Source organism: Trichomonas vaginalis, chromosome I (genome assembly GCF_026262505.1).
Source record: "Trichomonas vaginalis G3 chromosome I, whole genome shotgun sequence".
Taxonomy (NCBI): Eukaryota; Parabasalia; order Trichomonadida; family Trichomonadidae; genus Trichomonas; species Trichomonas vaginalis.
In genome coordinates this window covers 22,451,007-22,463,850 of record NC_067203.1, presented here as the reverse complement: position 1 = coordinate 22,463,850, position 12,844 = coordinate 22,451,007, and the positions used below count along the sequence as shown (strand labels likewise).

General features: G+C 31.5%; 6 protein-coding genes across 6 annotated transcripts, besides 2 other annotated features; 2 read left to right on the top strand and 4 right to left on the bottom strand.

Moving 5' to 3' along the window:
* Window positions 1-3,289: part of a mobile genetic element that runs on past the window's edge.
* Window positions 13-768, bottom strand: TVAGG3_1031610 (uncharacterized protein; the record flags this gene model as incomplete). Its single annotated transcript, XM_051255199.1, has 1 exon — window positions 13-768. The coding sequence occupies one exon, from the start codon at window positions 766-768 to the stop codon at window positions 13-15; it is 756 nt and encodes a 251-aa protein (XP_051080773.1).
* Window positions 1,450-1,780, bottom strand: TVAGG3_1031600 (uncharacterized protein; the record flags this gene model as incomplete). The annotated part of the gene is made up of 1 exon (XM_001298440.2): window positions 1,450-1,780. A coding segment is annotated over one exon (331 nt), but the record flags the coding sequence as incomplete, so codon positions are not given.
* A 225-nt stretch (window positions 3,290-3,514) lies between the features above and the next one.
* On the top strand, window positions 3,515-3,730 carry TVAGG3_1031580 (uncharacterized protein; the record flags this gene model as incomplete). Its single annotated transcript, XM_051255198.1, has 1 exon — window positions 3,515-3,730. The coding sequence occupies one exon, from the start codon at window positions 3,515-3,517 to the stop codon at window positions 3,728-3,730; it is 216 nt and encodes a 71-aa protein (XP_051080772.1).
* A 3,229-nt stretch (window positions 3,731-6,959) lies between these two features.
* On the bottom strand, window positions 6,960-8,601 carry TVAGG3_1031570 (protein ubiquitination; the record flags this gene model as incomplete). The annotated part of the gene is made up of 1 exon (XM_001313132.1): window positions 7,004-8,593. One exon carries the CDS (start codon window positions 8,591-8,593, stop codon window positions 7,004-7,006), a length of 1,590 nt encoding a protein of 529 aa, XP_001313133.1.
* Window positions 8,602-8,659: 58 nt separating this feature from the next.
* On the top strand, window positions 8,660-9,622 carry TVAGG3_1031560 (CAAX-protein geranylgeranyltransferase protein; the record flags this gene model as incomplete). Its single annotated transcript, XM_001313133.1, has 1 exon — window positions 8,684-9,607. One exon carries the CDS (start codon window positions 8,684-8,686, stop codon window positions 9,605-9,607), a length of 924 nt encoding a protein of 307 aa, XP_001313134.1.
* A 331-nt stretch (window positions 9,623-9,953) lies between these two features.
* On the bottom strand, window positions 9,954-11,601 carry TVAGG3_1031550 (uncharacterized protein; the record flags this gene model as incomplete). The annotated part of the gene is made up of 1 exon (XM_001313134.2): window positions 10,093-11,532. The coding sequence occupies one exon, from the start codon at window positions 11,530-11,532 to the stop codon at window positions 10,093-10,095; it is 1,440 nt and encodes a 479-aa protein (XP_001313135.1).
* Window positions 11,602-11,959: 358 nt separating this feature from the next.
* Window positions 11,960-12,844: part of a mobile genetic element that runs on past the window's edge.

The window sequence follows — 12,844 nt, the reverse complement described above, 5'->3', positions numbered from 1 at the left end:
ATCCTTGTTTGCTTATACTTTCTTTGTAACTGCACCAATTATGTTATTGATAATGATTTGAGTTTCTCCCAGTCTTATTTTATCATTTACAATATCTTTAATCATTTCATTACATGCATTCTTAAAACCATCTGATTTTTCCAATTTACGTCTATCACTTTCTTTAATTAAATCAAAGTTATAACCTTGTTGAGAATAAATTGGTTTCTTTATCAATTCCTTGAACGCTTCTGAAAGTGAAGATGAAGAAATTCTTGCCACTTGAATTGGTTTAAATTCTGCTTTCATTGCTTCTTTCTGTTCATTGAACACTGGATCGAATAAAGCAACTTTAAAGAATTTCTTAGCTGGAATTTCATGTCTCAAATTTGCATATTGGCCATCAAACTGGTTAGAATATCGTGGTAATCCATCCGGTCCCTCTTCAATAGCATTTAATTCTTCATTGAAATAAGAATATGGATTATGACGGTATGAATTAATTGGACCATGTTCACCTTCTCCAATGTATTGTTTAACAGCTTTTCCATTTTCATCAAATTGCATAGGATAACGTTCATTATATGCTTTACGTTTAGGATAATCCGTCATTGTTAATTTATACCCATTTATGACTTTAATATTACCTTGACCATCAGTAACGAAAACTTCATTTATACCATCAGGTTTTCCATTTGGACCTGTAATGTCTGCTTCGTGTGCTTCCCAATTTGGACCATGACGTTTGGCATATGCTTGAGCTTCTGGTAATGTTAAAACGTTTCTCATTTGTTTAACATCCTTTTGAAGACCGGCAACAATATGAACTAATTCTTTCATTCCGTCTGGAACTTTCATAGTTCTATTATATGCACCCTTTTTGTTTGTCCCTTGTTTTAATGGAACCTGTAGAAGATTTGCTATTTCTGTCATGTTTAATTATAAATAAAAAATAAAAATTAATTATAAAAAGTTAATCAAATTTAACACTTCCTTTATTTAAATCAACTATTATTTTTCCATGTTCACCTAATTGCTGATATTGTGTGTAAAGTTCATTAATGCTCATTGGTAAATTCACTTGATAAAGCATAACGTTCAACTGTTGACGACTAAACCCACTGAAAATGAAAAGGGTGGACAGGTTTGATTTAATGTTTGTGCTTAATGCTTTAAAGTATTGAACAGCCATAAAGAATGAACATTGAATATGTCGACATTGAGTTAATAATTGATTAAAATATGATTTCTCATTAGTTATTAGTTTTGATTTCACGGCATCATCTAGAAAAATTAGTGAATGCAAAAATTCTCTATCAAAATTTGAAATAGAAAGTGTTTCAAATAATTCATCCCGTTGTTTATCAATAATTTTATCCTCTAATCCTTGCTTCTTGATTGTATTATATAATTCTTTATACATTAAAAAGTTTTTTAAATAATCTTCTGCTTCTTCTTGTGATAAATAAATAATTGGAATTTTGATTAAATGCTTTAAAGATTCAAATGTATCATCTGAAGGTGAACCTGAACGGTTGATATAAATTAACACATGTGAATGGGGTGAAGTGTTAGCAATAATGATAATTTGTTTTAATATCGTTAATGTTTTACCTTTATTTTGTTTACCAATTGCTGCAGTGATTGAATTTAAGTAACATTCAGAATATGGAATTTTCATTAATTTTTCCTTAGATAGAGCATTTCTATTATCACTCAATGCTTCATTAATCATATCATCTACGTATGTATTATATACTCCTGCTAATTCTTCATAAGGGGTGGATGAATTTAAATCCATTTAATCAAAAATAAATTTATAATTTTAAACATTTCTATTCATCAATATTTCATCATATGAACTTCTATACTGTGGTGGTGTACCTGTTGGATGATATTTCAAACCTTCATCCGGTGTCCATGTCCAATATGTAGTCCTAGTAAACCAAACCTGAGGAGGATTTGTCACCTTTGAACAGTAAGTGTCATTTTCACCCTGAATGATTGGATAAGCTTTCACTTGTACTGTAACTTGTGAGTTGAAAGTTTCTAATCCATCAAAGAATATACCCGCTCCATCACGTTGAACTGGAATAGTGCATAAGAATGAAGTTTGGTCTTTCCATGTTCTAGCTAATGGCGTGCCATTATCATCATTCAGTGGTCTAGTTAATGAGTCCTCGTATTCTTCCGTGCATTCATTCACTCCATCTAAATCAGAAGCTTGAAGCATACGTGTAAAGAATATGTCGCCCACTGTGGTCATCGCTTGATCGGGGAAGTTTCTGGAATCTATAGTGACCTGAAGACCTCGAAGCATTGGATTTTCTAAAACCGTTCTTTGCATTGCATTCTTCGGAAATGCTAACACAACATCTGTAACATTATGAAGAGCGTATGAGAAATCTGAGCTAATACCTTCAGGAGTGATGCAACCTCCATTTAGTGAACGAACGTCAATATGTTGAGCTGGAATCATGAATGGATCTTCCTTACTGAATAAACGTGGTATTGCTTTAACTGATTCTTCAATTAAACCGTATCCTGGTGTAATGCATTTATCCTCTAAAACTTCCATCTTTGTGCATGAAATAATAACGTCATCAACTGTTGCGTCAGCAGATGTAGCGGCTAAGCTTGTAATTAATTTGGCAGGAAGTCCGATTTGTTGGAATTTGCGATCATATTTATAAACATGATTCATAATCTTTTCATAATTTTCATCAGTTATCTTTTCATAAACGTAATTTTGTAAATCAGCAACTCTTAACGGGTCAACCTGACAAAATACTAAAGTATCCCTGAAAACATAATATTTAAGAATGATATCACCAAATGATTTAGGATAATCATTGAACGCCTGAAATGCTAACAAATCATTTACCGGAATAATCATATCAAAAGTGACATCAACTTCTTCATTTGCTTTCTTGAAAACTTCTGAAGGGTCAATATATTTTCCACATACCGAGTTATCATATTTTTGAACATTATTATATAACGAATGAACAAACTTTTTAACTTTCCTTTCTGATTTTGGTTTATATGTTGCAAATGCGAAAGATTCACGGGCGCAATCCATCTGAAGATAACCGACATCACCTCTTTCGGTTTCTACTTCTAATTGTTTAAAGCTTTGATTTGATGATTTGTAACCAACGAATAAACGCATGCATTTAAAAGCGGCATCACATGTGAAAGCTTTATTTGAAACTAGAGTTACTTTAACTTTGCGTTTAATATATGTGTCACCTAATTGGTTCACATCATGAGCTGGATTTGTAATTCTTAAATGAGTTTGTTTATCATCAAAATATGGAGCATCAGAGTCATAGCATGAACTTTCAAGTTCTCTATAATATCTTCTACCGTCATTCTTTGCGAATATTTCATTTATCTTTTCGAATGAATGAAACACATTTCCATTAATCGGTTTAGTGTTTGGCACCAAATAGTTAGTCGTCATTTATTATTAAATAAAAAATCAAAATTAAAAGATGAAAATGAATTTTTAATTTTAATGAAATAATCAGAAATGGCTGCAGGATTCTTTAAAAAATTATGGGATAAAGTAAAAAGAGGAGCGCATAAAGTTTGGGAAACAATGAAGAAAGGAGCAAATTGGATATTTAAGAATAAAGAAGCAATTAGTGACGTTGCTGAATCAATAACGCCAAAAGCTGCCCCAATAAGAGAAATTTTAAATAAAGGAGAAAAAGTTTATCAAAGACTACAACCGATACTAAGATAAAAATAATATTTATTTATTTTTCCACTATCTTCCCCCTATTTTATTAAGTATTCCTTCAGCAATTCCACCAATTGCGTTACCTGCTTGTGCTCCCATCGCCGGATTACCTGCTTTAGTACCTAATACTCCACCTATGATAGTTCCTGCCGTTTTCGCTACTGGTGCCAAAAAGTTTGCAATGGGTTTAATAATCTTTTGATGAACCCAACCCGCAGCTTTCTTAATTCCGTCCCATAATTTTTTAAAGAATCCTGCCGCTATTTCTGATTTAATATTAATTAAAAAATATATTTCATCACTTATATTCTAATTTTTATTTAATGATAAATGAAACCGATTTTAAAAATAAATGAAACAGAGGAGGAAGAAATTAATGAAAATGTTCAACAAAAAATAAATGTTGTTAAACCAATTACTGAAATAAAAACTTTTTCATCTGTTGAAGAATTTAATGACTATTATGCTAATAATAAAAAATTATTTGAAGAATTGACAACATGTAAATTGAATAAAATGTTTAAAGTTGATGGATTCAAAATTTCAAAAATAAAGGGGGTGGTTAGTTTGAAATCTATTCCTCAATCAAGAATCACCTCATTAATGAAAATTGATGATTTAACAAAAAGAATAGAAATTATTGAAGAGCGAATAAATCAAATAATTGATTTCATAAATTCAAATAATCATTAATTTCTAATTTCTTCTTCTCGTTTATGAGGTCTTTGATTATGACTCCATTGATTCCATTTATTTTTTAAACAATTCTATAATATTGCTTCCCTTTAAATCTTTGAATATAAACAGGAACACCATCCTCTAAAATTCGATAATCTATTTTATCTGGTTTTACTTGTTGGGTCATTTATGTAAGAATAAATAAATAAATTATTTTAAAATTAATGTTAAAATAAATGATACAAAATCGTTCAATATTGTATGAATTCTTACGTTTACAAAAAAAGTCACACAACCCGCTCTCATATACTACTAACAACAAACACTTGTTATTGTTTATAATTCAAGTGAATGTTGTACACAAAGACAACAATTGTCTATCAATTGTTGTCTTTGATTCAACTTTGACAAGAATCACAAATGATTCTTCTCAAAGTTGCTCAGTGAACAACAAACACTTGTTATTGTTTATAATTCAAGTGAATGTTGTACACAAAGACAACAATTGTCTATCAATTGTTGTCTTTGATTCAACTTTGACAAGAATCACAAATGATTCTTCTCAAAGTTGCTCAGTGAACAACAAACACTTGTTATTGTTTATAATTCAAGTGAATGTTGTACACAAAGACAACAATTGTCTATCAATTGTTGTCTTTGATTCAACTTTGACAAGAATCACAAATGATTCTTCTCAAAGTTGCTCAGTGAACAACAAACACTTGTTATTGTTTATAATTCAAGTGAATGTTGTACACAAAGACAACAATTGTCTATCAATTGTTGTCTTTGATTCAACTTTGACAAGAATCACAAATGATTCTTCTCAAAGTTGCTCAGTGAACAACAAACACTTGTTATTGTTTATAATTCAAGTGAATGTTGTACACAAAGACAACAATTGTCTATCAATTGTTGTCTTTGATTCAACTTTGACAAGAATCACAAATGATTCTTCTCAAAGTTGCTCAGTGAACAACAAACACTTGTTATTGTTTATAATTCAAGTGAATGTTGTACACAAAGACAACAATTGTCTATCAATTGTTGTCTTTGATTCAACTATATTAAAAATTTTAATTATATCTTTTAATTTATATTTATTTACGTTCACATTTCTTTTATATCCTTTATATTAATATAAAATTTCGGTTGATCTTCACTCTTTTTCACATATTTTTTCAATAAGATACCCAATTTTTGTATTTATTCTGATTAATATTTTTCACTGTTAATTTTATTGATATCTCAAACTATTTCAACATTTAGTTTTTTAAAAACTCTATTTTTTGTTCTCTCTCTCAATTTTCAAAAGTCATTAATTTTGCATTACTTTATTTAAAATATAATTAACATTGGATAAAAACATTTATTATAATGCCATTTTGGATCAATCTTATGATATTTCAAATCTTTTAAAATACACTCATTCATAACAAATAGTTGCCCTAGACATGTGCGTAACCTCTGTGTACGATATTCCAACACCTTACGACCTGTATGCAAGTTTTTAATTATTGAATAAAAAACAACAACATACCGTACTTCGAGTATAAAACATGTATACCCTAATAAAAACAAAAATTAGGACATATTTGATTTATGATTTCTTTTCACAAATCGAAATTTTGATCTCTCAATTTTAAACATTTTTCAAAAAAAAACTTATAAATATATTTCTTATTGTATAATATTGAAAAATAAATCATCATGGATGAATATTACTAGTACTTCAGAATTATTTATTTTTTCGATCTAAATATAGAAATAATATCTACTCTATATAAAAATAACAATTATTTAATTTTATTGAAATTTTTATTATTTGATTAATATATTTTATGTGATATCTTAAATAGCAATAAAAACTACACCACATAGTTATTCTAGGGTACCTTCATCTACTTCTAGAATTATAGGCTCTGGATTCGAATCTATGGTGCGCTATTGATAAAGTAAATTTCTCCATAGGCCCCCAAAAAATTGGCAACCCAGGAATTATAGGGTATTATATTGAGTTTGCCTTAAAATTTGAGAATAGACTATTTAAACCATCTGAACATTAACAAGTGTTTATAAAATTAGCTATTCATCTATAAATGGCTAGTAAATATAAAATTAAAATGAGATATTCTTACCTCTTCAAATTCATATTTCGAAACAATAAATGTCCATTTATGACTCCGTGAACACGGGTTTTTCTATAGATACAATACTGCCTTCATTAAATAAAAAAAAAATATTCGAAACTCACACTAGTAAATGTGGTACATATTACTATAGACAATTTCCTCTAAAACTCTTAGGATAGCAAGATCGAAACACCCAAACCCAAATTTGATGCTGATGAATCTGATTTGTGAATAATAAATCGCAATGGTTATGACTATAATAAGGAATATAATTGAAAATGGAAAAGTATCCCTTCATTTGAAGAAATAGTTAATAAAAGGATACTAATATCAATAATATCGGAACAACTCTACATAATGCAACAGATGGAAGTAGTAACGACGCAGTTGGATAGTGTTTAGAAGAAGATAAAAATAAACTACTCAATTTATATTACCCATAAACAAAAATACAAAATAATTTTTATTATAATAAGAGATTCAACACTTCTGCATCAGTGCAATACATTTTTGCAGTTTTACCTGTGTTATCTTTAATAGACTGGTCCATATTGAACTCAGACAAAAGGAATTCAACAATTTTCCAGAAGTTATGCATACAAGCGTGATGTAATGCAGTTTTTCCTTCTTTGTCTTTATCATTTGTTTCTTTTACGTAATCAGCAAGCAACTTGACAACAAGTAGATGACCTTCACCGCATGCAATCATAAATGCGGTCATTCCATTGTTGTCTCTTTTGGAAAATTCAACTCCATCATCGATAAAAAGTGACACCAAGTCATAGTCACCATTTTTGGCAGCGATCATCAACGGAGATCTTCCTTCGTTGTCGACTCCATTGAGGTCTATTGATTCGAAAAGGGATACAAATTGCGCAAAATAGTAAAATCGGCTCTTTGAAGCTGCAATTAAGGAATTTTCATTATTACGATCGCGATTTCTTGGCTTTTGACCTCTTTCCAAGCAATTCATGAACGTTCTGAAGTTATTAGAACGCGCGCTATTAACTAAAACATTCCGAAGCTCTTTATTTACTTCGATATCTTTTGATCTTTTCGCCAAAATCCACTCAAACGTCTCATATTGACGATATTCTGCACAGTACGGTAATGCTTTATGGAATGTAATGTTCAAACGCTCTATTTCATTAATGATTCTCGTATCTCCGCCGGAAGCAATGTAAATACCAATGGAATGGTCATGAGAATCCTTATTATGGAGCTTGGAACCTATTGTACGTAAGAATTTAAAGCACTCGTAAGCAGAAAGGAACGATGCTGTTTGAATAATTGTTGGATCATTTCTTAATATTTTGCAAGGTTCAAATATAGTAAAAGTTAGTTGCATATTCGGTTCGAATGATATCTTTTTAAGGCTATTTACATCATCTTTTCTGAGTGCTGTTAAAATTTGAACTTCACGATCTAATTTCACGCCAAAATCAAGGATTCTCCAGTTATTTGAGCGATATTCGTTGATATTTTTGATAATAGGGACAAGTTCGTAGTCAATGAACCCTGATTCGAGTAGTTCATCCAATAAAGGAAAGATTGATTCATAAAATTCTTCTGCTTCTTGCTTTAGATCGCGTGCCATTATGAGGAACATCAAAAGAAACTGATTGTAAAAGTTTTCTTCATATAATCTTGTTATTACTGGTATGTAATCTCTTGATGAAAATAATTGGTCTTCAACACATTGCTTAAGGAGTAGTAATTCTGGTATCTTTGATAGATAATTGTCCTCACTGACAACAGTTAGACATCTATCAAGTAACAATTTCCCAAATTCTCCTGCAGGTGTTCCAAATTTTGCTAAATCTATAAAAGTAATGCAGAATTTTGATATTGCTTTAACTATATTTGGTCTAATTGATATGATGCATGGTATATTTTCGACTATTGTAGAAATTCCATCATCCGTTTCTGCAAATTTTGTTTTTAATACTTTTTCTGCTGTTTTTTGTATATTATCATTATTAATATTGGTTAAAAGCTCTTGTAACTCTATAATATCATCAGCAAAACGTAAACTTTCCTCATCTAATTCGTTCATAAACTTTTTTTGGAAACGTATACTGTTAAAAAAGTGACAAAATTCGAAAAACACCAGACCCTGAAAATTTTTTTTTAGACTGGAAAAAAAATGTCTGAAGATTCATCAGATTCTTCTGATTCATCATATTCTTCTGATGCAGTACTTCATTATGATGAATATCAAGACTATAAAGATCTTACTCCTCTTCCATTACCCGAGCAAATTCCAGGATTTTTCGAAATTAAATACACTGACGATTATAAACAGCTTTTTGGTTACTTTTTTGCACTTTATACAAAGCAGGAGTATTCACAACGTGCACTAAATCTATGCAATAAAGTAATTTCTAAGTTTTGCCTTCATTATTCTGCTTGGCAGTACAAACAGCGTATTTTAGAACATATTGATTTCGATGTTAAAGAAGTCCAACGTGAAGTTGAAACCCTCATTAAATCTGATACAAAAATTTACCAAGCATGGACATTTTATGAATGGCTGATTGACAGACAGAAAGAGCCATTAGATCCCATGCCATTATTAGAAAATGTGTTCAGACAAGAACCAAAGAACTTCCATGCATGGAGTTTCGTTATTTGGTACGCAAAACGCTGGAATAATCCAGAACCACTTTACCAGCTCGCTTTGTATCACATCGACCTTGATGCTAGAAACAATAGTGCATGGAGTGCAAGAATGACACTTTCTGAAATGTTAAACAAAGATCCAGCAGCAGAATTCGAAGATGCTGTTAAATCAATTCGTGAAATCCCACGAAATGAGTCTGTTAGGAACTATTTACTTGGTTTATGCGAGAAATATCCTGAATTTGTTCCGAAATTAGTCGAAATCGCAAATGAATTAAAAGAAAAGGATCCAACGAACCCAGCATCATATAGATTACTCCTCCACAAAGCAACTCTTGATAAGAACCAGGAAATGATCAACGAACTTTGCGATAACTTAATAAAGTACGATGGAATACGCGCTAACTACTACAATCTTCTTAAAGCTGGAACCATACAGTATATGTAATATTATAAAGCTAAATGTTGTATTATAAAACATTTATATTAGAAATTTTTTTTATAAATACTTTTTCAATGATAAATCTGTATACTATTTTTGTAATTGCTGTTCAAATGAAATTTTTTTATACGTTTTCTTAATGTTTAGGATGAAATATCAGAAATAACTCATTTATTAATCTTAATCAATGGGATTTACTTAGAAAAACTATGAGATTTTCTGAGAGGTAGAAGCAATTAAGTCACGAAATTCTATATATATCATATGCAATTTCAATATTAATTTTCTAAAAATAAGAATTATTATGTTTCCTTGAAAATTTGTCAATAAAGTATGCATGTTATGAAGATTTATAGGTTTTATTTTTTGAAAGTCGTAAATTAAATTTATGAAATTTGATATGCAATAAAAAGATCAAAAATAGTATTTTCTGTTGATTTGTAGTAAAAAGAAATTGATTTCTTTAAAAAAGTTTTTTTGGATAGTAAAGATTACCAATCAGATTCAGAATCTGTCTGTTCGTCCTCATCATTAGACTCACTCTCCTGGACATCTTCTCTTCTTCTCTGCATTTCCATCAAGAGGAGCTCAGCGACGTTAGCAGATTTAGGATCAATCTCTGGTTTCTTCTTTTCTTCTTCCTTGTTGACATTGACCTTCTTGAGAGTCCAGTAACCCTGTTTGATGAGCGACAAGTAGTCTGGAGCAGCTGGTTTCGGTGGTGGCGGTGGTGCAGCCTTTGGTTTCGGCGCGATTGGTCCACCTCCACCTGTCTTTGGTGGCGGAGGCAATCCAGCTGGTGGTGGTGGCGGAGGAGGTGGAGGAGGTGCTGCAGCGGCTGGTGGAGGAGGAGCAGCGTCGAAAGAGAATCTTCTTGAATCTTTTGAGTCCTTTGATTCTTTCATTGTCTTTCCACGTTTTCTTTCTTCCTTTCTCGCCTTCTTTTCCTCCTTCCTCTTCTTCCTGTCTTCCGAGGTATGCTTCTTCTTCTTATCCTTGTCCTTCTTGTGTTTGTCTTTATCTTTGTCTTTGTGCTTCTTATCCTTTGTAGGATTGGATTCTGCTTCGTTGCTGTAGACATTCGTATATGTGGAGATGTTGATTGATGATCTGGAAGCTGCTTTAGGCTCTTCTGGGCGTTGTGGCTGTAATGTGGCCACATGAACCGGTTTCGGTTTAGGAATGTAGGCTGGACGTGGCTTCTTTGGAGCACGTGGCTTGCGCTCGTGATTGGCCGTGTCTTCAATTGGGATTCCTGTGGCTTCTTCGTCGGCTTTGTAACGAACAACATAATTCTTCACCCAGCCACGCCAATCTTCGGTACCTGGCTTTGGAGGAGCAACAAGAACACGATCTTGGGATCTGATGTGGCCTGCGTAGACAGAGATAATGGCATCAGATTCTTTTTGAGTGAATAATGTATTTCTGCGAGCATTTGCGGATTTGGCAGGCTTCGCTTCACCCTTGTTGTCTCCCATGACGTTTAATTCCTCTCTAAGTTCGTCTGCATACTGATTAAGCAAAATACTTGGATCTGAGATTCTCTTCATGATTTCATCCGGATCTTTAACACGACCAATTCCAGCAAAGTTGTCAAAGTTAAGTACTTGCTTGGGGAATTCCATCATTGTTGCGATATTTTGGATTGATTGACCGGGGAAATCTTGTCTTGTGTATTCAATTCGAGGATAGTAAGGTTTTTCAACGCGTCTGTCAAAGAAAAATGTGCCATCTTGTTCGTAAAAGAAATTTAAGTATTGAGTATTCGACTCCTTGATAAGTCTGATCTTTTCGCTCAAGTTATATGTTTTTTCTTTGATTTTGTTGATATCATTTAGGACTTCTTTAAACAAATTCATAGCGAAGATGTTTAAAAACTTAATTTGAGCAGTAACTCCCTTATTAATGATATCCTGCATGCCGTCAAGCATCTGCTCAGGACTCCCTCTTCGATATCAGGAATACGGATAGCAGGATACATTTTTTAAAAAATTAGGATTTGAATGAAAAAGTGATTTGTTTGTACTGCAATCGAATTTTTAAAAACATGATGTTTGCATTCAGTGCATAGTGTATATCTAATATTTCATATCTATTAGTAGATATCTCAAAAAATTTAAAACTTTGCCAGGTACACAAAAATTTTCTTTGTTAGTAAATTTAGAGTACTTGGATTGAATCGAGCAATTTCATTTTCAATTCAATTGAAAACGAGTCAGCAATAATTCAATCTACAATCTCAGAAACTAAATTCATAAAAAGGCCATAATATAGACAATCATGATAAATATATATTAATGTGTAATTTTACAATTTGATAGATCATCTGTTTCAAAATCTTTCAACTGCTATTTTGGAAAAGGTACATTCACTAGGCGATAACAGTAAAATGGGATGAAAATAGGATAAATAGCATCCCTATATAGTGCCTAACAATATTTATACGGGCCAAAAAAATTTGGCTAGAGATTTGGCGAGTTAGGAAACTTAGAAAATCGTGAGGAATTTTTATTTTCGAATTTTTTTTGGAAAGTTAAAATTGTGATTAAAAATCGATTTCCGGGAGAACTAAGCATCTCATCATATATTTAAATCGATATAATTATTAAATAATAGTTGAATAGTACAACTACATGAAATTGTGGCTGAATATACAGAAAAAATGAACATATTTGACATTTTTGAAAATTCATATAGTTAGATGGTGACAGACTCATAAACTATACTTTAGCTAAGAATGGTATATGATTTCAACAACACATGGTTAAAATCGTAAAAATCTTTTAGATTTCAAACAGATATATGGTAATCTAATGGAACAGAGTCAGCAAAGAGCATGTAAAATATGTTACAATTAACTTTTTATTATATCCAATAGTAAATATCGAATGGTATCCAGCTTTATGGTTAAATATTTTCTTATCGAGCTTCTCTTGAACTGTTGTATTAAGGTTGTAAATTTTTGATGCTAGAAACTTTGGAATCTTCTTTGCTGCAGCATTTTTCTTGAGAGTTCTTGCAATTTCGAATAGATCTGCGCATTGTATGAAATGGGGGCTTTAAAATATCTTGAAAACAGAATAGGACTGCTTTTCCAAAGGAATGCTTACTTGTAAATCAGAGAGTTTCAAAATTGAGAGCAAGATTATCATCATAACTTTCGATTTTGCTGCGAAAAAGGAAGACAAGGTATTAACAAATCATTTACTGTTGTTCATCAAAAGAAGAAAACTTTGATAACAA